The sequence below is a fragment of the Cydia pomonella genome, chromosome 5 (assembly GCF_033807575.1).
Source record: "Cydia pomonella isolate Wapato2018A chromosome 5, ilCydPomo1, whole genome shotgun sequence".
NCBI classification, from domain to species: Eukaryota; Metazoa; Arthropoda; class Insecta; order Lepidoptera; family Tortricidae; genus Cydia; species Cydia pomonella.
The window spans coordinates 12,624,622-12,649,270 of record NC_084707.1 but is presented as its reverse complement, the minus strand read 5'-3'; the positions used below and the strand labels follow the sequence as shown (position 1 = coordinate 12,649,270).

Here is a 24,649-nt window from a genome sequence, read left to right as displayed (position 1 = left end):
GTATCTAAATGCGGGCCGTACATAACTAACAGTTTAACAAAACAAAATCTATCAAAGTGGTTTTTAAAATTCAATATTAATATTTCGCATTTATTTTCGATTAGGGATCGCAAGGACCGATTGGTGTTCAAGGCCTCCCGGGTTTGGATGGTTGCAGTGGTTTTGACGGTACTCCAGGGCCACCGGGCCCTATTGGATTTCCTGGAGAGAGAGGTCAACCTGGGCTGCCAGGAGAAAAAGGCCCGCGAGGTATGGCAGGCGACGGAGGAGCCAACTCGAGAGGCACGAAAGGAGACAGGGGCGAGAAAGGATTTCCTGGTTCATTCGGGTTACAAGGACCTAGAGGCTATGCTGGTGAACCTGGCTTACCCGGTGAAGATGGCGAAGAGGTACCGACATCTTTTACCGCATTGGTTTCATTTAATCTTAATTTCATACTACCCATTTACCAAATTCCTAGTTCCAAACTGCCTGAATATCAGAATATCTAACTTTTCTCAAAATACCACATTCCCAAAATGCCTAAACTTCAAATTGACGTGATTTAATAATACCTAAATGACGAAATATATACATTCATGAGTGCTATTTTATCCAATATTATCCGTCTTTAGCTCCGGCAGATTGTTTAAAAGATATTGTAAACACGTCAAAGGTTATAAAAATGCACTTAAGACATAATTAAACTTAATATATTTTTAAAAAGAAGTCCATCGGAAATTCGGCATTTGATGAAACATACTTTTTGACATTTTGAAACTTGGACGATATTAATAAAAGGCATTATGGTATTAGAAAGGAGGAAAATCGTGCAGAATGGAGAGCCTTGGTGCACAAAATAACGATCTCATGTGGTCGCGACCCTCAGTCATGAGGAAATGAGGAAGAAGATGACATTCGGCCATTTTAACGATTAAGTTGTTTTGAAATTTAGGGCTTATAAGGACAATATCATTATGATATTTAGGTGCAATGAAACCAAAGCCTACCTAATTAAATAGCTATATCTACCCAACCAGCAAAAAGTGGTTCTTCAACTATCCTAGAACCATGATTTCTTGAGGATTATATGAGACTTATATCTGCATATAAACCCGGAAAAGGGCCCATTTTATAAGTCTATCTTTGCTTACAGCGCGATTATATCAGGCCCCAGCCATCCCACTTTTGATTATATGGCTCGTATATCGGGATTACGCAAGTGTACTATTACCTGGGAATGCCAATATAAATGCACTATAGTAAAAAGTGAGATTAACTCGGGCCTAGCTAGGCCTCTACTAAGTACGCAGCTAGTGTTTCAGTGAAATGTCAAACTGTGATGTGTGGTTTTGTGCAGTGTAGAAAAATATTAAATAGTTTGTGCAAAGGTAAGTGGTATTTATTAATATGATAACTAGAAAATATTGTCAACCATAGTAGAAAAATATATCCTATTGTTCTTAGTATTTGTGATGACTGTTTGCTGGGGAATGTGAATTTTCTGTGAACCTTATCTTGGTTTCGATTGAAATTTTAAAGCGCCATTTTAAAATGGCTTATTAACACTTTGTGTATTCATTTATTTATCAACAAAATGTTAGGAAACGTCGCCATTTTTGGGTGACATTATCCAAGTATGCTATAGAACTGATAAAAGTTAATTTAGTTCTACAATGGTAAGTGTCAAAACCAAAACAAATTCGCCATGTTGTTACCAATTAGGGTTCCACAATTAGGGTTCTGCAATTCTTACCTACATACTGTCGTATCAGGGGACTGAAAATCGTAGATTCTGTTATGATAAATATTTAGTAGGTAGTGAGGATGTAGTGAGGATATTTTCATGGCTAAAAATTATGAATAGGCGGTCCAATTTACCTTATACTATTAAGCAAAGTTGTTCAGTTTTACGGGTACAGCGGACCAAGGCGTTAGCTGACCCGCCTTAACCGCGCGTTTTTAGAGAAACAAGCGGTTTAGGTTGCTCAGCTAACGCCTTGGCCAACTGTACAAAAATTAGAAAATTATTATCAACAAACGGGTACTTACAATAATATTTAGATTAAAGATTAGATTAGGAAAGTTTTCAAAGAAAAATCATATCAGTTTACTGTGGGTACTGTATTAATAAGTTAAGCATTAGTTTGAAAATGATTTTGTTGGACGAATAGTGTGTAAGTAATTTAATTTTTTTATTCAGGTTACCAGAATTCCAAGCAAAGCAGAATTCCAGCATTCCAAATAATAGTATGGTGATGTTCCTGGATATAGATCGATTTTTAACAAAAAATGATTTCCGAAGTCTAAGGGACTTGCAATGGCCTTGGAGTATTACACATTTCTTACTATCAGAAACATGTCCCGGGTGTCACACCATTGTGTCACTTAACAATAGAGATTTACATTTTATTAAGATTTACGAAGACATCAGATCATTGCTATATCAAGATTGGTTTTGGTGTGAGAATTGTAACTACGCAGTTTATGATCACTTTCCAAGAGACGAGTGTGAAATTTGTAGCTAGTACTAGTATGTAACTAAATACATACCTACTTACTACTTAAGTACCTAGCACCACACAATATTTATTAACATAGTTTCATGTGAGTAAAATGAGGTCTTACCTAATATACACGCATACGACTATGTAACGTAATTTATTGAATAAGTACCCTGGCATATGTTTACTAAATTTTATTTATTTACTTAGGTATAATAAAACTTTATTATTAGGTAGGTATCGGATATAAAGGGACTTAGATTTACAACTTGAATGAATGAGAAATTATTTGTTTGACTCAAAGCGTTATACCAACACCACACGCGCAAGTTCATTTACTTTCAAAGAAATTCAGTAGAACTGTGTATTTTTGTTTACTAATCTAACTAAGAATAATTATGTTATACTAATATTAACATTGTCATACTTTGTGAGTATGCATGTATAGATGTTTGTTACTCTTTCACGCAAAAGCTACTGAACTGAACCGATTACAATGAAATTTGGTATGTAGGTAGCTACTTTTTATCCCGTAATTCCCGCGGGATCTGTTTCTACGCAGACGAAGTCGCAGGTGGCCTCTAGTTACTCATATATAAGCGGCGGCGTCAGCGTTTCGGCACTTCGCTCCCGTCGTACCTACTCCGTGTCCGGCGCTCCCCCGCGCGTCTCTTCAGGCCCCGACTGGACTCGCGCGATAGCACAAGCGAGCGAACAGTTCGAATGAATTAGTTGTACACGGATAACGTTATCTCGCGCTTAGTTGAATTATATTATTAGTTTTTCAATGTGAAAGTTTCAAGGTATACATATATAGATTTTAGGCTGAGAGTTTAGTAGTAGAATATTTGTATCGTATGTTTGAGTAATTTTGAATAATCTTAAGTCAAAGCGTACCTACTAGACTAGACTAACACTATCTTAACCTACTTGCAGGTTTATGAACAAACACGATGCCATTCAAAGTGATTCAAACTATGGAACGAGGCTGTCTGCGATTGACGACTGTCCCAGAGCAGTGGGAAAAAAATGGTACTTTGTTCTGGCCCAAAACTAACGCGGAAAAACTTAGAAGGCGCGAGAATTGTTATCCAGATCCTACTTGGAGAACTTTTAATTGTATTTTGAAAAGAAGCCATTTACCAACATTTAAAGACGCAGAAAATCAAATAGATGCAATGAGTGATAGGTCCGATACCGAGACGGAGAATGAGTATCGGAACAATTCGCTATCTGTAACCACCCAAAGAGAACCGTTGGCTCATTCTTTTAATAAAATGGCGCAGGAGTTGGTAGAGGTAAGTTTAATGGAAGAAAATTATTTACAGTTTGTTTAGATATTAGATTCCGTATCACAGGTTCGCCCGCACACAAAGGAAGCAACTTTCCAGCTTAATAAAAATTAGTTGTTCCATATTCATTGATCCTGTAGGTACCTATTGAAAATTACTATGGATCAGCTGTTTCTTTTATTTGCTCCAATAGATGATTTTTACCAACTTTTTAAAGTTATTTTAGATAGGTACTACTTATGCGAGAGTAATGCACAAAATATTGTAGTTTTTAGTGGTGCAGCCTATTTTTTTTAAAGTCTTATAAATAGTATGTTTATTTACTTACATATTGTTATAGAAGTAGGTATATATACAAGCCGGTCATCGCATAATAATAATAACATATTCTTCAATACAACAAAATTTATATTCTGTGCATATATCATTAGAAATCGGTTATTGTAAAATATCGTACTAGGTAATTACAATTTTATCTTACGACGAAAAAAGCCGATTTAAATTGAGTATTTTTGATTTGTCAACATAACTTTTCATCAAATTAAACCTTATAATGTGTTTGTTGTAATGGACACAATGAAAGGAATATGCGTATTTGTGATGACGTGCACCTGAGTTGTATCTTGGGTTTCTGAAATTTTTAATAAAGAGTTAACTTTTACAGAATGATCAAGAAAATATTGCTGCTGCTATGCTAGAAAAGGAAAACATACCACCGGGTGAAAACTATGATGCTGCCGTTAATATTGTTCAAACTCTGGAACCAAACTCTTTACCAGAAACAATTGACCTAGGCTGTGAAAACACAGACAACCAAAGTCAAAACATTTTGATATTAAATCAAGATGTACCACTACAGCAAATTCAAGAGGATATACAGGCTCTTAAACATGATCTCAAAACAATTCTTACTAATCAAAATGCTTTGTTTGAACTTCAAAACAAATTACTTTTAAAACATTCAGAATTTCAGACCCAATTCGAGGAATACATAAAGCTGTCTTCTAAGCTACCAGCTCAGGATCGGGATGATGGTATAAATACCATAAAAACTTCAAATGATTTTGATGACTTTGAAAGAAACCTGTTAGATGCAGTATTTAAAGAAGATCATAAAAAAAAAATTACGTGGGTTATGTAGCAGAGGATCTGGAAAGGGTACTTCAAATGCATACTACCTCATTGATCATTTATTTCACAGAGAGTTTTTGAAAAGTTGTACATGGACTGGTTCATCAAAGAAAGACCCGGTAAAGATTTGTTTCAAAGCCCGAGAAAGAACAATTAATTTTTTCCATGATATTGTGAAGGAATCAGACGAAACATTCAGCAAAGCAGATTGCGAAAAATTTTTCAAAATTATACTCAAAAATGCTCACCAGCGCTGTGAGAGCAATAAGAGAGCATCTTCAGCAAGACAACGTACTAAGGGGAAAAAAACTAAAAATGATACTGCTACAACATCTTCTGTGTGCGCTATAGAACAGCCAGCTCAAGAAGATAATGTTCGTCCTCCACCCGAACCTTTGCTAGATCAGCCAGTTCCAGCAATACCTGAATCCTCAGAACAAAATCAACTTGAGAATGTAGAGGTGATAAACCTGCCCAGTGCTGCTGCTGTGCTGCCGGAAAATTAATTACTTAAGTAACAAAAAAATGTGTTAACTTTCTAGAGTTGCTGTACCTATGAAACTGAAATAGTTCTCCAGTTAAAAAAGAAAAAACAGTTAGGTATTCTACATAAAAATTTCTACTACACTCTAGAAACTTCAGAAATTTAATGTCAACAGCTACTGAAAGTTCATGCAATAATTTTATTTGCTGTTTGGATAACATATCTTTGTAGTCCTTTTTTATTTATCTAGTGTTTATTTTTTTATTTGAATTTTTGGCTCTTACGAAGCCCTAAAAATTATGTTCTTGAAGAAGAAGAAATTATGTTGAAATTATTATTCGTTTTTTCAAGTACGCACGAGTATTGATTATCTACGTTGTGGTTTATTTGACAACAAGTTTTAAATCTAGGTACCTACCTACTATAGGTAAGTATATAAGTTGATTTGTTTTTAGAGTAAGGCTCATGCTACACTGGATCAGGAATGGGGACCGCTCCGGACTCACACACAGTCCGTGTGGTAACTGTCTATGTCTCGCCCCGGAACGGACCTACATCGTAACTATCCTGCATTCCCGCTCCTGTGTATCATAGGCTTTAGGCTACAAATACCTGAATAAGTTAAGTATGTTATTGTGCCGCAATTTTTTTGACCTTAATATTACCTACATAAAAATGTTTATGTATTTTTTAAGTATTATTCCGAGTGAAGATGCATGTGAATTTAAAGATTGGTTAAATAGTATGTAGCTAAAGAGTTTATTATGTCTCTAACAATAGTTTTATATAAAGTTTTTACTTTTAGTGTTAGATAAAGATAATAAATACCTCATAAACCCAGACTGATTAAAGTAACTATTCTGTTAATGTAATTTAAAGTACAAATTAGTTACTCCCGTTTTTTGAATGTTATTGTACTAAACTTTGATAAGTTGTTGATTGAATGATAAATAAAAATACCTGTTAAATTTTTGTAAATTTGTCTTATTTATTAAAACCATAAACTACAGAGTATGAAGTAATGGCACTAAATATATAAAATTATTGAATAACACACTTACAAACTTACACTTTATGTCTGCAACTTTATACACAGTTTTTATTTTAATCATTTCTCTGCAATCACATTTACAAATGTTGAAAAACGATGAGCTTAAGGGTTCTTCAAAGGCATTTTGGGTGTTTATTATATGATAGCCATGTATTTCTATTTCCTGCTCTTGATTCCCATTATTTTTAAAATTAACCGATACAAACTCCACCACGTGGTTTGATTTAGTTAGAAACCATTTATCTTGTTTCTTTGCTGACAATATAAACGTCCCTAATTCTAATATTAAGCCAGATTTTCTGCATTTTCCTTTCTTTAGTGCCGGATATTTCTTGTTTTCATTTAGCTTTTCTATATCCATTAACGACATTTCATTAATTCTGTTTGCGACTTGTTGAAGTGCTTTATTTCCTTGCCTTACCATTTTTTTTATGGAGTAAAGTTTATTTTCAAAGCAATATGCATTGAAATTTTGGAGAATCCCAAATTTTTTTACTTCATCAACCAAATGTAAGAGATTATGTATGTTGCTTGTTATATAGTCTTTCCCATAAATGGTTTTGAATTGTTCAACAAAGTGTTTTAACATTTCCTCAGCGATACGAAGTAAATGGAAATAACTATCATTGGAGCAAATAGTGATTGCACAAAATAAATGCATGAAATGATTATAAGGTTCCGCTCTTTGGACTTCTTGAAGTATTATAAAACTGAGATAGTAAAAAAAACAACGGTACTCAGACCCTTTCCAGTGAGCTAAAACATCGACGGTTCTTACTGACCGGTGTATCTCTTTAGGCATAATACAACTTTTTAAAAAGCTGTTAACCTTCTCAATATTTTGCGCATTCCATTTTGTTAAATATTTCCCGAAATTTCCATCCCTCCAACCTATCAGAAGCCTCTTCATCAACCCAAGATCTATCAAGTGCAGCGAGTCCGATACTGGAAAATCTTCAATCATGTCGATGTTTAAGCTAAGTAGCGGTGAGTCTTTCTTGTGATGTTGTCCATACTTCTTCGCACGAAAGTCACCGTTGTTTCTTTTAGAACTGTGACACTCAATAAATGTCACAGTATTCGATTTATGGGAATATTCTCCGACGACTGTACATTTTAGACAGCCATGTTTGCTGTTGAAATTTGAAACACCTGTAAAAAAATAGTATAAATTGGTTAAATACCTTCATATTGTGGTGTTCATCTTAGTAAGCAGAAGTAAGTAACTCGTACGAAAAAGAAGACGGTACTTAAAGATTTTTCTGAATTAATGTGTAAATACCTTTACTGATAGCTTGGCCTGATAATTCTAAAATCCTTTTAGTACATAGAGTTTGATGGGAGGTGAAGCAATATAATAATATTGTCTGTAAACTAAAAAAAATTATCCTACCTTTTATCATTGCTCTAGCTGGTGAATCACAGATAAAAGCTCTCAGTTTTACGTGGATAATTTTTTCTTCGTTTGAGTCATGAGCAGCGTTAAGTATTAATCCTTCTTCAAGTTGCTTCATTTCTGTCACGAAAGGCTTCAAAAATGAGTCTAGGTCCGATGGTTTTCCATCTCCGGCATAGATACCTGTTAAAAATAAATAGGTAAGTATAAGTAAGTACCATAAGAAAAACACTACTACTACTTTTTAAGTACCTACTTTAAGTTAATAAAGATGTTTTGTTACTTACCAACAACAAACGGAGCCAAATTTGGTATCTCGAAGACGGTACACAATATGGGCCAAAATTGGTATCGCGAACTATTGAAAACTGGTAGTCCATCAATATTTATGTTTAGAGAAATTTCATTTGGTAGACACGAAACATTTTCGAAAATTCTTTTCAAACATTTGATCAGGCCATTGTGCCAGTAGTGTCCTGGGGCTGAAATGGTAATTTGTAGGTTTTCTCTGTTTGTGCCTAGAAGTGTTCGCGCATCTCGAGGTAAAACGTCGTTTAATCTGATATTTACAATTTGAAGTAAAGAGTTCAAAGCAGCATGAGAAATATTGTAATTTAAAGCCCAGTTTTTCATAGAATAACGCAATTCGAAATTTTTGTTGTAATCAGAAAGATTTTCCTCCTTTTCATCGCTTTCATAATCGCTTGATGATTTTTCATTATTGCTTTCATAGTCCGAACCCCTTCCATCCGAAGTACTACTAAAGTTATTTTGTCCGGAACCCTCACCTGAATTTGCGATGCAGTCTTTACCCGATAAATTTAAAAAGTCAGTGCTCACTCCGGTTAACATTTCCTGGTAGGTTTTCTTAACCTTTCGTTTATAAGAACCACTCTTTTTAAACCGCTTCCACTGATCTAAATCCATTTTTATATCATTCAGAACAACAAAGAACAAATCGTGAATTATGAGTGATCAATAATGGCTGGCCACAAATCCTACAGTAAGATTTGGAAAACCATTCAAATCGTGTTTTCGACTATATCGGTTGTTTCCAGAAAAAGTGGCATTTGAAGAGTTCTAGCCAGGATTGATTTAAGGTTTCTAAGACGATAGCACTACTATGAAATACCCATTTAAATCTACCCAGGCTTATATCGGCATATGACAAACCCCTATTAAGTGCATTTTTGCCTAACGAGTCCTGATATAAGCTTTTCTGGATTCGTAAAACCGTTTAAAGCTCATTTTTTCTTATATTGGTGATTTAAAGCAAAATTGGCCTTATTAGGGTTCTAACCAGGATTATTCTGGATTTTTTAGATTATAATGCTACTGTGGAATGCCTCTGTAAATCGACCTTGGCTTATATCGGCATATGATAAACCCATATAAAGTGTGTTTTTGCCTACAGAGTCGTGATATAAGTTTTTCCGGATTTGTGAAACCGTCATAAGCTCGCTTTTGCTTATATAGGTTATTTCGATCAAAAGTAGCCTTTAAAGATTTCCGACGAGGGTTTTTTAGATTTATTCGAGTATATCTTTTCTATGGAATAAAATCCATTTGATGTTAATATGAATTACAAACTTTAAACCTAAGTGCTCTTTAGTAGTCTAAATTGAATTGACTTATATTGGTCACAGAAAAAATGCTTATATGAGACTATAAGTAAGACTAAAAAGAGTGATTGTTCCTCAGTGCATATTTTCCTCGAATATGCTCATATAGGAGCCTGGAGATTAAAATGCGCTTAAAGCGATATCCTATATGCGCATATAAGTCTGGGTTGTCGGAGTAGTTCCTCTTGAGAGTAATTAATCTTAATACATGCTCTTATAGGAGGTTAAGTCCAGTAGTAGCCATGAATTGTGATCCTATATACCGATATAAGTCCAAATTGTAAGAGTAAGCGTACTTGAGTAAAAACAAGATTAATATATGCTGATATAAGTGCGGTGGCATATTCTGAAACCATTATAGTAGCCATATAAGTCCAAACAGGACTATAAAATCACATGCCAGGATTATTTTGCTTGTTGGGTATACTGCAAAAATGTTCAATGTTAAAAAAAATACGATTACTTATGTATATTTCAAGACGTAACCATATTACGTTTTCGTCCAGATTCAAAATTAAATAGCAGTAGATTTCATTTACATAACCAAGTTTCTAAATATAGTACCTACATTTAGGGTCCACCGGGACCTCGAGGAAACCCAGGTAGCTGGGGAGCACCCGGCGAAGACACCGTAGGACCTAAAGGTGACAGAGGAGATGTTGGTCCCGATGGCGAGCCTGGATCAAAGGGTACCGTTATATACGTGGGCAGAGACGAAGTGCGATATAACGTTACCATCATATCCAAGGGATTTAAAGGCTACAGAGGAGAAAGTGGAGATAGAGGAGATAAAGGTGGACAGGGAGAACCTGGAGCAAGAGGCCTAAACGTAAGTCTATCTATTCTTACTACTATTAATATTACTCCCGAAACTCCGCATTAAGTGACAGTTGTACTTGCACCGCCCACGATTTATCTGCTTTGCCCGAAGGCGACGTTTGACCCGGTTAAGAGAATGCTCTTTCGCATCAAGCCCGGGTTTTGCACTATGAGTTTTTCCTTGTAAAATGAAAACTTAAATAACCTAAACAAACTACATAACATAATTCATAATACTATTGTTATATATCAGGATCGGAGTAATATTGCAGATGAGTTAGACACGTGTGACTTTACGATGTTAATTTTTATACTCAGGGGCCTTATGGTACACGCGGGCCGCAAGGCTACAAAGGCGAAGAAGGTGAAGAAGGGCCTAGAGGAAAACCTGGTCATCGTGGTGCACCAGGCCCGGACGGTCCAAAAGGAGACAAAGGTGCTCCCGGATATGCAGGGCAAGATGGAAATGACGGGCTACCCGGAGAGCCAGGAGAAGACGGAAGACCGGGAGTCCCGGGAGAACAGGGATTCCAAGGACCTAAAGGAGTGTTCGATGAATCTTTTAGCGAGCCATTAAAAAGGGGTGCACCGGGTCCCCAGGGTCCTAAGGGTGAAACCGGATTTATGGGATATCCTGGTTTGGACGGCGAACCTGGGCCTCCTGGTATAGTGGGACCAACTGGACCACCGGGACCTCCAGGATTCTCGGGTCGCGAGGGTAACCCTGGAATATCGCCTAAAGGTGAAACCGGCAGTAGTGGCTTCCCTGGCGCGCAAGGACCTCGAGGCTTACCTGGTAACCCGGGCCGACAAGGATCTGCCGGACCTAAGGGTTTCGCAGGCAATACAGTGAAGGGTGAACCCGGTGAAGCTGGCGTGCCGGGTTTAGATGGATTGCCTGGCCTTCGAGGAGATATTGGTGATACTGGATTTAGAGGGCCACCAGGTTATCCTGGAACAGGAGTTTACGGAGCCGGGCCACCTGGAGAAGACGGAAGGCCTGGCCGGCCCGGAGAAGTGGGTGACCCTGGTGATCCCGGTATACCAGGATATTACGGACCTAAAGGACAACGTGGTGATGACTGTCCATTTTGCCAGTCAGGTAAGGATATTTAATAGCGAAATCGTAAAAGTTTAGTCATGTATTCAACAGTCATTTAATAAACTGGTGTGTCTAATCTGAATATTAATGCCTCAAATATTAACACAGCCCGCAATCGCGTGAACCAAAAATTCGTAAAAGTTGTAGGAATTTCAACGGATTGAAGCGTGATATTGAATAATACGAATAAGTATATCTCTCGGATTTGGTCTAAAATGATTCGTGTTTAGTCCAGTACTTTGGTTTGGAGAAGTAAAATAGGTACTTGCAGTCAACAATAAAAGTGTGGGTGTGTCAAAATTATAATTTATGACGAAAACTATTAATGAAGAACAAAATTTTATTTTAGACATTATACGCCGATATAAATGATATCATAAATATCTGCGTGCCGAAAATCGAAAACCAATGTTACTAAAAATTTAATCCATATTATTATAGCTAGATTTATTTCTGCCATAATATTTAAGACCCAATATTGATTAAAATAGTTGGAGCTGCTTGCGGGAACCAAATCACAAACATGGCTTATTTCATAATTTTTAATAAAATTAGGCTTTCAAGGTGTAGATAAAATGCAAGTAGCGTTAAGTGATAAAAGGTTATTATTAATTTTGGTTTGTTTTGAGGATCAAATGTCTTTATGGGACCCATTGCATTAAATTAAAGCAATACAAAAGTCAGAAATGACAGTCGAAGTCGTAGTTCGAATCCCGGTAAGGGCATTTATTTATGTGATGAACACAGATTTTTGTTCCTGACTCATAAATGTTTTCTTCAACATGTGTCATCATCTCTATTGGCATGATCATTTTGTTTGTAGGGGCACCTGGTCCTAGAGGAGCCCGAGGAGAGCCAGGCAACCGTGGGCCGGATGGTTTACGAGGCCCCGAAGGTTTACCCGGGCCCCGAGGAACAATGGGCGAAAAAGGAACAGACGGATTGCCCGGACTGAAGGGCAGCAAAGGAACTGACGGGCCGCCTGGTTCCCGAGGACGAAAAGGTTTTGCTGGTGCGCCCGGTATACTACAAAGGGAATCTTTTGCTCTTACTATTGCCGACGCCGGTCCCCCGGGCGACACAGGTACGATACTGCAAACCTTACTATTCTCTTATTTACCAAACGGATAATTCTGATGATTGTTGTTTACATTCAGAACTTCAAAGTGTAAGTTGAAACGTTGTAGGCTTTATCGGCGAACCTGGCATTCCTGGCGATCAAGGCATGCCCGGCTTCCCTGGTCTCCCGGGACCACAAGGCATGAAGGGCCAATCTGGCGATATGGGATGGCCTGGTCTGCGTGGGCGAGACGGTCTGAATGGCAGTGACGGCTTGCCTGGGCGGCGTGGCATGGATGCGAACGCATACTACATTCATTTTCTTCAGGGACAAAAAGGAGAACCAGGCGTCAAGTAATTCATATTATGTATCCTTGATTATTTAGCTTTTCTATTAATGTACTACGGCACAGAGTAAATTTTGATTGTTTTGTGTCATCTGTTGTGGTGGAAAGTTAATGTACGAGTACTACGTCTACTTTGACTGTTTCAGAGGTCTACCCGGTTTGCCAGGTGACGACGGCCCTGTCGGAGAAACAGGAGAAGCCATTGGGAATGAATTTAATGTCAAAGGGGAGAAAGGTTTCACAGGACTACCAGGATTTCAAGGTATGAACATTTAACTGACATACATTTATGTTACGAAAGTATACTCTCGGTAAACAGGTAGATAATGACATTTTATAGGTACTAGCTTTCATTTAGTTTGTATCGTTGTAACTCAACATTCATATATGCGAACAATATAGTTTTTTTTTAAATAGATATACCTGCAGGAATATGATAAAATTGATAAATAACCAATCATGCGAAATTAATATTTAAGTTATTTTATCACATCATTTATTTATTGTAAAGTCATGTACAGTCAAGTGTAAAAATATGGGTGCACACAAATTACTCAAAAATATGTCCCATAGCTCGTAATTCGTCGACTTAAGACCTATGGGACATATTTTTGAGCAATTTGTGTGCACCCATATTTTTACACGTGACTGTACATAGTAAATCAAGATGTTATTCAATAAAATACAAGTCAGTCCATGACACCGTGTAAGGGCACAAAACATTAACGTAAAAAACTAAATTAAACAAGTCTTCTCATTTAAAATATCATTATTTTTGACTAAAATACAGATTGTCTCGTTCAGTACTTCTCAAACAAAGCCTGAATGATAGAGAACTTTTGAAGCTAATAATGTTCAGCGAATATTGATTTATTTAAACTCTATTGCAAATAAAAAAGAGTAAAACAGGCGGACTTAATGCCGCTAGGCATTCTCTTCCAGTCACCCATAAGGTAAAACCGAAAATATCATGGTTTATATAAAGGAGCGAAATTTGGGCCGATACATCGATAAGCATCAGAACAGCTTTCAGTAAATTGGTATTGAAATTGGAGAGAAATTGGTAGTTTTTAAAATCCTCTAACAATAGCCTTCGCTTCGATTGATCCGTACTGAAAGTGACACCGTAAAATTTAAAAAGTAGATCGACGTGGTTTAACAGGTTCACGTTTCTTCGACTTATATTGTGGTAGCAAATGATAATATTTATATCTATGTTGGTGTTTAGGAGAACCTGGGCGAAAAGGAGAAAGAGGGACTACAGGTTTGGACGGATACCCTGGCGAAAAAGGCGATCAAGGTTTTAATGGAATTAGCCAACGCGGTGAAAAGGGCATAAAAGGAATAGCAGGAGAAAAGGGTGACTGGGGCCTTTACGGAGAACCCGGGCTTCCCGGACAGAAAGGAGATGCAGGTTTCCCCGGAATCCCTGGACTAAAAGGATTCCGCGGTGACGCGGGTCTTCCAATCATACCTGGGGAGCCAGGATTTCCCGGCAATCGAGGCATCGTGGGTGACCAAGGAGAACCCGGTTATATGGGAATTCCTGGTCGTCCTGGTCAAATGGGGTCGAAAGGAGAACAGGGATTACCTGGAGAGCCAGGTCCAAGAGGACCAATGGGATCCCAAGTAAGTACCACCTATCATTAGAATTAGTCATATTTGAGAGCACTAATGGCACTCAAGTTATAATATATTGTGTCATGCACATGCACTGCTAAAATAAAGGTGCGTCTACTGGAGTTATTCCGATAGGTTTTTATGCGAGTTGTGAGAGTAATTTTGTTATATAATATAGTAGTGGAAAATAATCTATCATATTTGTGTATTTTTAAGTATTTTTTTTATGAGAACGACTAAGGCTGCCTAAACGATTATCATGTCAAAGTCCTTTAGATGAAGAGTAAAATCATATACTACATTTGTATGACACCATATAAGAAACTCGTTTTGTACGAGTTTATTAAAAAGTGCATAAAATAACTTATACTCGAAATATAGGTAAAAGTGGTTTATTAATAAAGAAAACAACAAAAATTACAGATTCTGCACTGAAAATCAAAATATTAGATTAGTACTTGGTACTGAAACCCTTTGCATCAAGAACAGCTTGGCATCTTCGGGGCAGTGATGCAATCAACTTCGCGAGGAAAGAACTTGGAATGCGTTCCCACTCTTCCTTTAATTGTTCAAATCTTTCGTTGACATTTTTTGCATTTCTTGCACTCACACGACGACCTAGCTCCTTCCATAGGTTTTCTATAGAATTCAAGCCGGACTTTGGCTGGGCCATTCCAAAACCCTCACGCTACGTTTTTTGAACCATTGTTTAACAAGATTAGACGAATGTTTCGGGTCATTATCTTGCTGAAACATAAACGCTCTGCCAAAATTTTGGCGTGCCCAGGGAAGAAACACATCTTGTAATATTCCTTCATAAATTTCCTTCGTCATAATGCCGTTTAATCGGTGTAAAGGACCAACACCATAAGGGAGCCGCCGCCGTGTTTGACTGTAGGGAGCTGATACTTGGGGTCATAACGAGCATTGTCGGCACGTCGTACATAGGTAATTCCATCTGTTCCGAACAGTAAAAACTTGGATTCATCGCTCCAGATTACCTTTTCCCACATTTCCGCAGTCCAAGAAAGATGTTCTTTCGCATATTTTTTTCTAGTGCTCGATTTTTCTTGGAAATCAGTGGTTTCTTTGCAGGACGACGAGCACGAAGTCCACCATCCATCAGGCGATTTCTTACAGTACGTAAGGACATAGAAACTGAATTTCCACACGATATTTCCCGCATAATGTCGCTCGCCGTGAATCGTGGATTGTGTCTTGCTATTCGCAAAATGTTGCGGTCTACCAAACTTGATGTGCAGCGTGAGCGACCAGGTCTGTTGGGCCTTTTGACACCTCCGTGAGCTTTTTCCCGTTTCAAAACCTTCGATATAGTAGACTGATGAACTTGAAATTGCTTAGCCAGCGTCGATTGTGTGAAGCCATTTCTATAGCCATTTATAATTGCTTCTTGTATAGCTACTGTTAAGTTTTTATTTCCACGAGGTCGCCCCATGACGAAACTGATATTTCTTACAAATATGATTATGAATTAGCACGATATTCCGTTTTTATCGATTTAAATACTACTAGTGACGGACGCTAAATTCCAGAAAAATGAATTCAAATTGAATTTCGAAATATGTACCGGCCTGTTAGCGTATAATTGGTTGAGAATAAATCAATATAACCTTTTTTGATTAGTTATCAACAGGGGTCGGACAAAAAGTGCGGATGACGTAAAAATGACGTAATCTTGCACACCTGTGATGTTTGAGTTTGTATTTAAACTTCCGTGTGACATGTAGTAACAAAGTAGTATTAATGAAGTAACAAAATAATCGTAAATAAATCCATGGAATTAATAATACAGGTGGTAGGGTGATGTAGTGAATAAAATAAATTTCACGAAACTTGTTACCATAAGGTATAATTATTTGAAATTAGTTAGAACAAGTCTGTGGGATTGCCACAATATTCGAGTAAAGATGACATTTTAGAGCGTTTTCTTATACATTAGTAAATATAAATTTTAGCTAAATATAATCCTGAAGATACAATAGCTAAACAATAACGAAGTCAATTTATTGTTCATCTGATTGACAATGTGTCAGTCAAAAACGTACTTACTCATTTCAAGTGGCGATATCGTTTAATAAAGAGGTTGATAAATGATAAGTGATAATTGTTTATGAAAATCAAAAATACTATTTGAAAACATCCTGTAAGTGGTTTGACGTCATCCGCACTTTTTGTACGACCCCTGGTTATCAACAAATACAGTTCTTGGTTTCATCTAATTTGAAATATTTTACAGAAGAATCACAATATGATAGATTTTTTTCCGCTACTGTAAGTCTTTTTTTTTCCTTAAAACTAATGACATTATTGTTTAAAATTGTGGGTATTGATCAAGACAAACGACAAGAAAACAGTAAACATGGTGCTAATTTTATTTGAGTACATGTAGAAAAAACACCAAATAACATTCCGCTCTAAAACTTTACTTAAACTTGACTTTAAGTAGCTTCTATCTGAAGCTAATTAAAAAAATACAGCGAATTGAAGTTTTTAATACAAAACTTATTTTTGCTATTTCATTTGTATTATAAGCTGGAGCTATATAAACTAATTAGAGGCATAGATACCTTATGTCATTGTATGTGCAAAGTTTCATTACAATCCAACACGTAGTTTTAAAATGAGAACGAAACTCCATTTGTACGGGAAGGTGAAATTCGGCCGAGCTTGCTGCGGACTCTTAATCTAACCTCATTTAGAGAATAACTTCAATACACCTTATAGTAAACTACGACATATTTACTCTGTAAATGTCTTAGTGAGATAAGGGATTAAGCTATAGAAAAAATCCTCTATAAATGTTAGAGTTAATTTTTTAAATATATTAATTTTCCGTAGCCATCATGGCAATAACAATTATAGTTTCGTCATGTCCATCGGTCTGTCCGTGAGTATCTCACAGCCATTCACTGGAAAACTATAAGCTATATTTTAATGAAATTTGTATATAGTATATTGTGAGCAGCTATAATAATATGTTTAGAAATTAAATTTTATGGTTTAGGGGGCCACTCCATTCATGTAACTAAAAAGAACAGTAAATTTTGCACAGGTCTTTAAAAATAACTTTATGGTTTCTAAACAGTTTCTAAAACAGTTATTACGAAATTTGAAATTAATGGCGTCATGTTGTACGACTGGTTGTACGCTGACAATAATTATGACAAAAGTCAAATAAAGCTTTTTAAGGTTCCTCTTCCCGCAAAGTAACGTAAAACTGAGTTACTCTGAACCATTTTTTTTAATACTAAATATGACACTTTCTGAGCAGAAATTAATATATAACAATCTACAAGATATGTGTAAATGATATGGTTTTTCTGGAAATCAATTTTACATTTATCGAAAATATTTATATGAAACCATATAATCTTTCTCATAACACAATATTAGATTTGGTTTTCTTGTTTATTGCAAATTCTTAAAACTGTCCCTAAAATTATTCTAAATCCCGCCTAGGTTCCTATCATTACCCCGCCCGCCCGCCATTATCATCCGTATAGTCAGGGCGAGGCAAGTCGTGTCGTGTTGCTAGACGGACCTGTGCTACGTACAGGGCGCTGCGAGCTCGATTTTTGTAGCGGGTGGTGCAGTGAGGGGTATAAGTTATAAGCTCTACCCACACGCGAGAGTTCGTTGGCGTCAGGTGCAGCCTTAAATACTTTCCAAGAAAATAATTATTTGAAACATGACCCATTTAGTTCCGGAACCGGTGTAAGTACCGGAACGCGTTTCATTATGCGAGGCCCAACACGCACTTGGCCGGTTTTTCTTTAGTTACTAGTCAGATTTTTACGTACATGCCCACGGACACGAAAGCTCACTTCGCATACTATACACACCATACTATATTCAATTAAAATTTGGATATGGAATATGGATTGACTTTCGCAACCTTGTAATGCCAAACGATCACACCACAACTCATGAACTACTATTAAGTATATATGTATTTCTTTTAACAGGGACGTAAGGGCATGGAAGGAGTCGTCGTCCAGGGTGCACCAGGCATACCGGGGCGTAATGGCCCAAAAGGGTTGCCTGGTATTGCAGGAACCCCAGGCCTTCCAGGCGAACCTGGTCTGCCTGGTATTGATGGTCCAGATGGGATAAAAGGAGAGGCTGGCAAAAAAGGTTTCCGTGGTCTAACAGGTTTACCTGGTAAAGGCGGAGCATTTGGCTTCCCGGGCTTAAAAGGTAAACGGGGACTCCCAGGAGAAAATGGAGATTATGGCGACGTTGGTCTACCCGGAGAAGTAGGTACACCAGGCAGACAGGGCATGCAAGGTCCAACTGGTATTAAAGGAGGAAGAGGTGACTCTGGATATATGGGTCGCATGGGATTACCGGGTCCGGGTGGAATTAAAGGAGACAGAGGTGATTATGGCTTTACGGGACCGAAAGGAGAACCTGGTGAAAGTAGTTTCAGTGGACTGAAAGGTGATATGGGTGATCAAGGAGCGATGGGTTTTCCTGGTGAGCCAGGCTTAGATGGGTTAATAGGTCCAAAAGGTGACGCTGGAGATAATGGTTTTGTTTATAGCGGAGGCCCTGGTCCTAAAGGCGAAAAGGGTAACAATGGACTATATGGACCACCTGGAGAACGTGGCCGTAAAGGTATATCGGGAGAAATTGGTCTTACAGGAGAGCGTGGTGAAATAGGAGATAAAGGTTTTCCTGGACAACCTGGGAAACCAGGAAGAAATGGTTTAAATGGTCTGAAAGGAGTGAAAGGTTCAATTGGATTCCCTGGATTTTCTGGTGGTAAAGGAGAAAAGGGCTTCCGTGGGCGACCAGGAAGACCCGGAAATGCTGGTTTAGACGGCTTACCCGGTTTACAAGGTTTACCAGGCGAGAGAGGACGACCGGGATCGCCGGGAGAAAGAGGTGAGCCGGGATTGATCAGTTATGGGCACGGTACCAAAGGAGACATAGGAGACGTCGGGTTGGATGGTATCCAGGGAAACCCCGGAGAAATAGGTACACCCGGATATCCTGGGCAAAAAGGTATTAAAGGTCAACGTGGAGAAATGGGTTATCGAGGTCAGGAAGGTGATCACGGTCTCCCTGGTCGAAAAGGTGAGACTGGCAACCAGGGGCCTCCAGGTATGCCAGGTTTGCGTGGTTTAAATGCTGGAAGAGGTGAACCCGGTACACCTGGTATTGATGGCCTGGATGGATGGTATGGAGCGATGGGACAAAAGGGGGCTCCAGGAGAATATGGCTTTGACGGCCCTCGAGGCAAGCCAGGTGTTCCAGGCCTCGTCTTTCATGGTCCCAAAGGAATAAAGGGTAATCAAGGTGCAACAGGCAACCGAGGATTCTCAGGAGCACCCGGAGAAGTAGGATTACCAGGACCTACGGGTCTCAGTGGAGAAAAAGGAGATAAAGGTGAAGTCGGATATATAATAAACCCAAAGGGAATGTCAGGAGATGTAGGATGGCCAGGTACTGAAGGACTTGCAGGAAGAAAAGGAGAGAGGGGCAATGATGGCAGAAATGGCTATATTGGTAGGCGAGGCGCTCCTGGCTTAAAAGGATTTGAGGGAGATGTGGGAATTCCGGGTGAAAAAGGAAGTCTAGGACTAAAAGGCATAAAGGGTGAAAGGGGTGATGTTGTCGCAGCCTCACAAATTATACCAGGTCCGCAAGGTGACATTGGCTTCCCAGGAGTTGATGGTTATAAGGGAGAACCAGGTAGACCAGGAGCACCAGGAAGAAGTGGCTACCATGGCATAAAAGGAGAAAAGGGAGACATTGGTTTCCAAGGATTCCCTGGTTTGCCGGGACCACCGGGACTTCAAGGACAAAAAGGCATCCGTGGTTTCAGAGGCGAGGATGGTACCCGCGGGCGCGCAGGGATACCTGGTATACCGGGCCCTCCACCACCGGTCCCGAAATCAAGAGGCTATTATTTCGCAATACATTCACAAAGTAGTATGATTCCACAGTGTCCGCCTGGATCTAATCCTCTGTGGGATGGCTTCTCACTGATGCATATCGTTGCTAACGGCAAAGCAAATGGACAGGATCTTGGTATGTATTTTTTGTTGCTAAAAAAACATTGTTCAGTAATTAGTTAATTTTAAATAGTTAATCAATAATACAATTAATAATTATCAGGTGCACCGGGTAGCTGCTTGCGTAGATTCACTACGATGCCCTATATGTTCTGCAACCTGAACAGTGTATGCAACTTTGCGGAACGAGAGGACTACAGTTACTGGCTGTCGACTAATGAAGCCATGCCGATGGACATGACTCCCATTCGAGGAAACTCCATCGGACCTTATATATCAAGGTAACACTCTCTGAAATATTTTATTTAACTGATAAATAGCTTCCACAATATACATAACATACCAATATGGTAAAAACCCATTAGGGGAACCCTTAAGGTAGTAAGGTAACTCGTACACACTACGAATGTAAATTTTGCGTGTTGAAGCTCGGGTTAACTTTTATGTTAAAGCAGGCTGAAGCTATACCCCGTTGTTTTTAGGTTTCCGTACCCAAAGGGTCAAACGGGACCCAGTAATAGGGTAATATATATAATACTTCGCTGTCCGTCCGTCCGTCCGTCCGTCCGTCCGTCCGTCCGTCCATCCGTCCGTCTGTCACCAGGCTGTATCTCATGAACTAAATGCTGCCGTGACCCCGGTGGCCGAGTGGCTCAGGCACCTGCCGCGATAACAGAGGAAGCTGGTTCGATTCCAGCCTGGGGCACTGGAGGCCTTGGTCACTTTTTCTTAGTATATGACATTTATTTCAGTTTAAAACCTTAACAAGTTATATACTTAAACATTTCTCAAGTATCACTCTATTGATAGATGAAAGTCGTATGAAAATCCGTTGAGTAGTAGCTTTGGAGTAGTTTTATAAGATGTAGTGAATTGACGTTTTCCCCTAGACTTGCGGACGCTAGGTTGCGTGACAGTCGTGCACATAGCGAATCATAGTGATCATATCAATAATAAAAATGTTTTATGTTTTAAATAAACAGAATGACTTGGCCAGGAAACGTCGGTAAATCTTAAAACTTAATTAAACGTGATTAAGTCCCGTTTTACAATTTAATAATATCTAATATTGCGGTACAATAATATGTAAACGACACTATAATTCAGTACATAGTCATCCAGATTTAATTTTGGGGGAAAAAAGTTACCACTACTTTTGAGTATCTATAAAATTTCTAATCTGAACAAACAAACGGACTATAGACTGAGACATACATAAGTTTAACATGTGTGTGACTGTGTGTGTATCTGAATGTCTCTCTGTGGCATTATAGAAACCAAACGGATTGGAGCGCGGGTTTTTGAATAGTTAGATATTTGTGGAGAATCTCGAGATGGTGTGATGGAATAATGTGTCAGAGTTTATTTAATGTTAATTTTTTATTTTTTTTCCTCTTAAGGATATCATGTGAAGGATCATGTATTATTAGGACCGAAAACCTATTTTAGGCTAGTTTTAGTGACACGCGGACCGTCGCCGCGGATCGCTCCGCGCTGAGCAATATGTATTAAAGCTTAGGAGCGTTTTAGAATGGCGCGGAGGCGTCCGCGCAGACGGCCATCCGCGCGGACGCTTCCGCGGCCTTCCGCGCGACGCGTCCGCGCCGCGGAGCCCTCCGCGCGGATGGCTGCTCGCGCGCCTCGCACAACAGTGAGCGTTTTAGTTTCGCGCGGAGCGCACGCGACCGCGCAGTACAAAATAGTACAATCATGGCGACTCGCGATGAGGACACGGGGCGAGTAATTGATGAAGTTCATTTAAGGAAATGTTTGTGGGATGCCTCGGACCCCCCGTACGAAAACAGACTCGCAAAGAATAAAGCTTGGGCGGACATCGTTAACGCCCTCTGAAAACATTAATGAAGAGAAAGAAATAAAACAAACTGGCCGTATAATGTAACAAATTCTCCTGCGACGGGTCTCTGCTCGATTAAATCCCACTGTCAAACTGTGAAAACAGTTTTGTGGGACGTTGTATTTAATATTAAGTCAGTATCCATTGTATTTTATTGAAATAATAAAAAAATAAAGGGTGAATATGTAGTCTCCTTCTGCTCATAATTTTTTCCTTGTGTAATACAGGACAATAATTAGTAACACTCTCCAGATTGGATGCATTGTTCGCGTCTGTAGTCCGAAACGGTCAGCGCGATACTAAGGGCCTACGCTAGCTGACGCAGACGCCCGCCGCGTGCGCACGTACGCGGGTGCTATTTGTAGGTGAAATCCGCCGCACGCGTCCGCTTCAGTTAGCGTTGCTCATACTATTTTTCGTTAACCCGCTCGTCCGCTCCGTGCACCCGCGCCAGCTAGCGTAGGCCCTAAAACGACTTGCGCGGACGCTCCGCGCCGACGGTCCGCGTGACACTAAAACCAGCCTTATCATTGCTCCAGGTGCCAAGTGTGTGAAGCACCAACGAGGGCTATAGCACTACACAGCCAAACTACAATAGCGCCGTCCTGTCCAAACGGCTGGGAAGAACTGTGGCAGGGATACAGTTTTTTGATGGTAAATATAAGTACCTATACTATAAACACAAGTACGAGAAAACACAAACCCAGGACACTGTTCTCAGATCCTTCTCTGTAGCACAGGGCAATTAAACTATCTACAACTTTATTATACCTACCTTAATGTACCTACGCACACGAGGTATAGTACAACTAAAACTCTTCGAATGCCAAATGCATAGGAATTATAAGACATTTAACATAATTATTTTTTACTCCTCAGCACACAGCGGGAACCGATGCAGCTGGACAAAGTTTGGTCTCTCCCGGGTCTTGTATGCGAGAGTTCCGTATCCGCCCCTCCATAGAGTGCAACGGTTTGGGTCGGTGCAACTACTTCGCGATGGGAATTGGCTTCTGGCTTTCTACTATTGAAGATAACAAGATGTTCGCAAAACCAGACCAAGAGACGCTTAAATCTGACCATATCAGGAAAGTTAGCAGGTATGTAATCAAAAGGTACTTATTTATTGTTTTACCGGCTACGGCAATGAGGTGTAGGTAAATCTTTACATAGTTACAAAGGGCGGTAAAGTCTAAGGAATGTCTCAGATCCGAAGCTGTTTAAGACAAATATGCATGTAGTCAATTATTCTAAATTCTGAATTCATCACAGTCTGTGTGTAAGTATGTACTTACAAAATTTTATTTTAAGCGTTTGAAAAACTACTACTTAAGTTAGAAATCAAAACTTCCGCGAGCAGTCAAAAATGAATAACTGTCCCAGAAAGTCGGGGTTAAAAACTTGTATCGGAACTGACATTTATTGACAAAATTTATTGATCATTCTGTCTTTGCAGATGTTCTGTCTGTATGAGGCGCTGGCCCGCCGCGTCTAGCCAACAGCAAGGCGACATAAGGGCCGTGCCCAACGCTGTCGTGAGGCAGAACCCGAGGTATCCTCCGTACGGCCGCCGGCCCGGCTACCCCTACCAAGGAACCAGAAGGCGCGTCGCCGGCTGGCGGAACCGACGTCGCCAGGAACACCCGGGCTCATAATCGAACGATTTTTGTAGAAATATAATATAGAACTCGTGTCTTTTTCGAAACACTTATTTACACCGTTAATCATTTTCATTCGGAAAAACAGTGGTACCGATAGGTGAGCAAGATTTGAAATACATTATTAAATACCAAAGTGAATTAGTAATTATTTTCTCGAATATTTTGATGTTTTCGCAAGATGATAGTATGAAATACTACCACTTCGTGACACGAGTGTGATACTGCTGCCGATGAACTTATACCTATAGGTATCTATAGGAGACCTATAGGTATCTAGTAGTAATTAGTTTAATTTTAAGTAACAATTAATTTAATAAAGTATCACTGCCTTCTTTAGAGCAATAATTTAGTTTAAGTAATTATTTTCCTAATAGATGTTCAATGTGCTGGAAATGCAAGGTAAATATATATTGGAGAAACTTTGACTTTTATAAATATATAGCATCCTTAGATGATCAATATTAACATGTATTATCTTAGATTTTTTTTATTTGTAACTAAGTACATAGTTTTGAGGTAAATTGTCATATAAGTACTTATACCTATTACCTAACTATTGTAATACTACCCGACCTATACCTATATTGTTTTTCTCGTGTAAATAATAAAAACAAGGACTTTCATTGTATAGTAGTTAATGTCACAATCAACTAAGCACAGGATTTTTTTACTTCATGCTGATTTAC

At 38.8% G+C, this 24,649-nt stretch overlaps 3 protein-coding genes across 4 annotated transcripts in view; 2 read left to right on the top strand and 1 right to left on the bottom strand.

Annotated features, from left to right (window-relative positions):
* LOC133518225 (collagen alpha-2(IV) chain-like) overlaps positions 1–24,096 on the top strand; it is a 60,468-nt gene extending 36,372 nt beyond the window's left edge. Inside the window, exons 4-15 of the mRNA XM_061851857.1 lie at positions 105–485; positions 10,034–10,288; positions 10,597–11,380; positions 12,204–12,464; positions 12,568–12,793; positions 12,933–13,048; positions 13,994–14,415; positions 18,393–20,463; positions 20,551–20,728; positions 22,842–22,956; positions 23,182–23,402; positions 23,759–24,096. Coding sequence (XP_061707841.1) covers positions 105–485; positions 10,034–10,288; positions 10,597–11,380; positions 12,204–12,464; positions 12,568–12,793; positions 12,933–13,048; positions 13,994–14,415; positions 18,393–20,463; positions 20,551–20,728; positions 22,842–22,956; positions 23,182–23,402; positions 23,759–23,957 — 5,229 coding nt within the window. The 3' untranslated portion in view covers positions 23,958–24,096. The remainder of the gene's footprint in view (positions 1–104; positions 486–10,033; positions 10,289–10,596; positions 11,381–12,203; positions 12,465–12,567; positions 12,794–12,932; positions 13,049–13,993; positions 14,416–18,392; positions 20,464–20,550; positions 20,729–22,841; positions 22,957–23,181; positions 23,403–23,758) is intronic.
* LOC133517753 (uncharacterized) lies at positions 1,260–6,362 on the top strand. Of its 2 annotated transcripts, none has more exons than XM_061851150.1 (3): positions 1,260–1,370; positions 3,420–3,781; positions 4,440–6,362. In XM_061851150.1, the coding sequence occupies exons 2-3, from the start codon at positions 3,437–3,439 to the stop codon at positions 4,914–4,916; spliced, it is 822 nt and encodes a 273-aa protein (XP_061707134.1). In that variant the 5' UTR covers positions 1,260–1,370; positions 3,420–3,436; the 3' UTR covers positions 4,917–6,362. The 2 variants fall into 2 exon arrangements, with proteins under 2 accessions (XP_061707134.1, XP_061707132.1); XM_061851148.1 differs by lacking the exon at positions 1,260–1,370 and adding an exon at positions 1,548–2,586.
* LOC133517746 (uncharacterized) lies at positions 6,354–9,381 on the bottom strand. Its single transcript, XM_061851136.1, has 3 exons — positions 8,125–9,381; positions 7,835–8,020; positions 6,354–7,593 (listed from the first exon to the last, which is right to left on the bottom strand). Exons 1-3 carry the CDS (start codon positions 8,762–8,764, stop codon positions 6,395–6,397), a joined length of 2,025 nt encoding a protein of 674 aa, XP_061707120.1. The 5' UTR covers positions 8,765–9,381; the 3' UTR covers positions 6,354–6,394.
* Positions 24,097–24,649: the final 553 nt, after the last annotated feature.

What these genes read in the sequence shown, in the direction of transcription:
- LOC133517753 (XM_061851150.1), top strand. Translation starts at nt 3,437, where the DNA reads ATGCCATTCAAAGTGATTCAAACTATGGAACGAGGCTGTCTGCGATTG. An exon ending in TGGCGCAGGAGTTGGTAGAG is followed by an intron (nt 3,782 to 4,439) that starts GTAAGTTTAATG and finishes TAACTTTTACAG; the next exon opens with AATGATCAAGAAAATATTGC.
- LOC133517746 (XM_061851136.1), bottom strand. Translation starts at nt 8,764, where the DNA reads ATGGATTTAGATCAGTGGAAGCGGTTTAAAAAGAGTGGTTCTTATAAA. An exon ending in TTTGGCTCCGTTTGTTGTTG is followed by an intron (nt 8,021 to 8,124) that starts GTAAGTAACAAA and finishes TATTTTTAACAG; the next exon opens with GTATCTATGCCGGAGATGGA. An exon ending in AGCTAGAGCAATGATAAAAG is followed by an intron (nt 7,594 to 7,834) that starts GTAGGATAATTT and finishes ATTTTTTTACAG; the next exon opens with GTGTTTCAAATTTCAACAGC.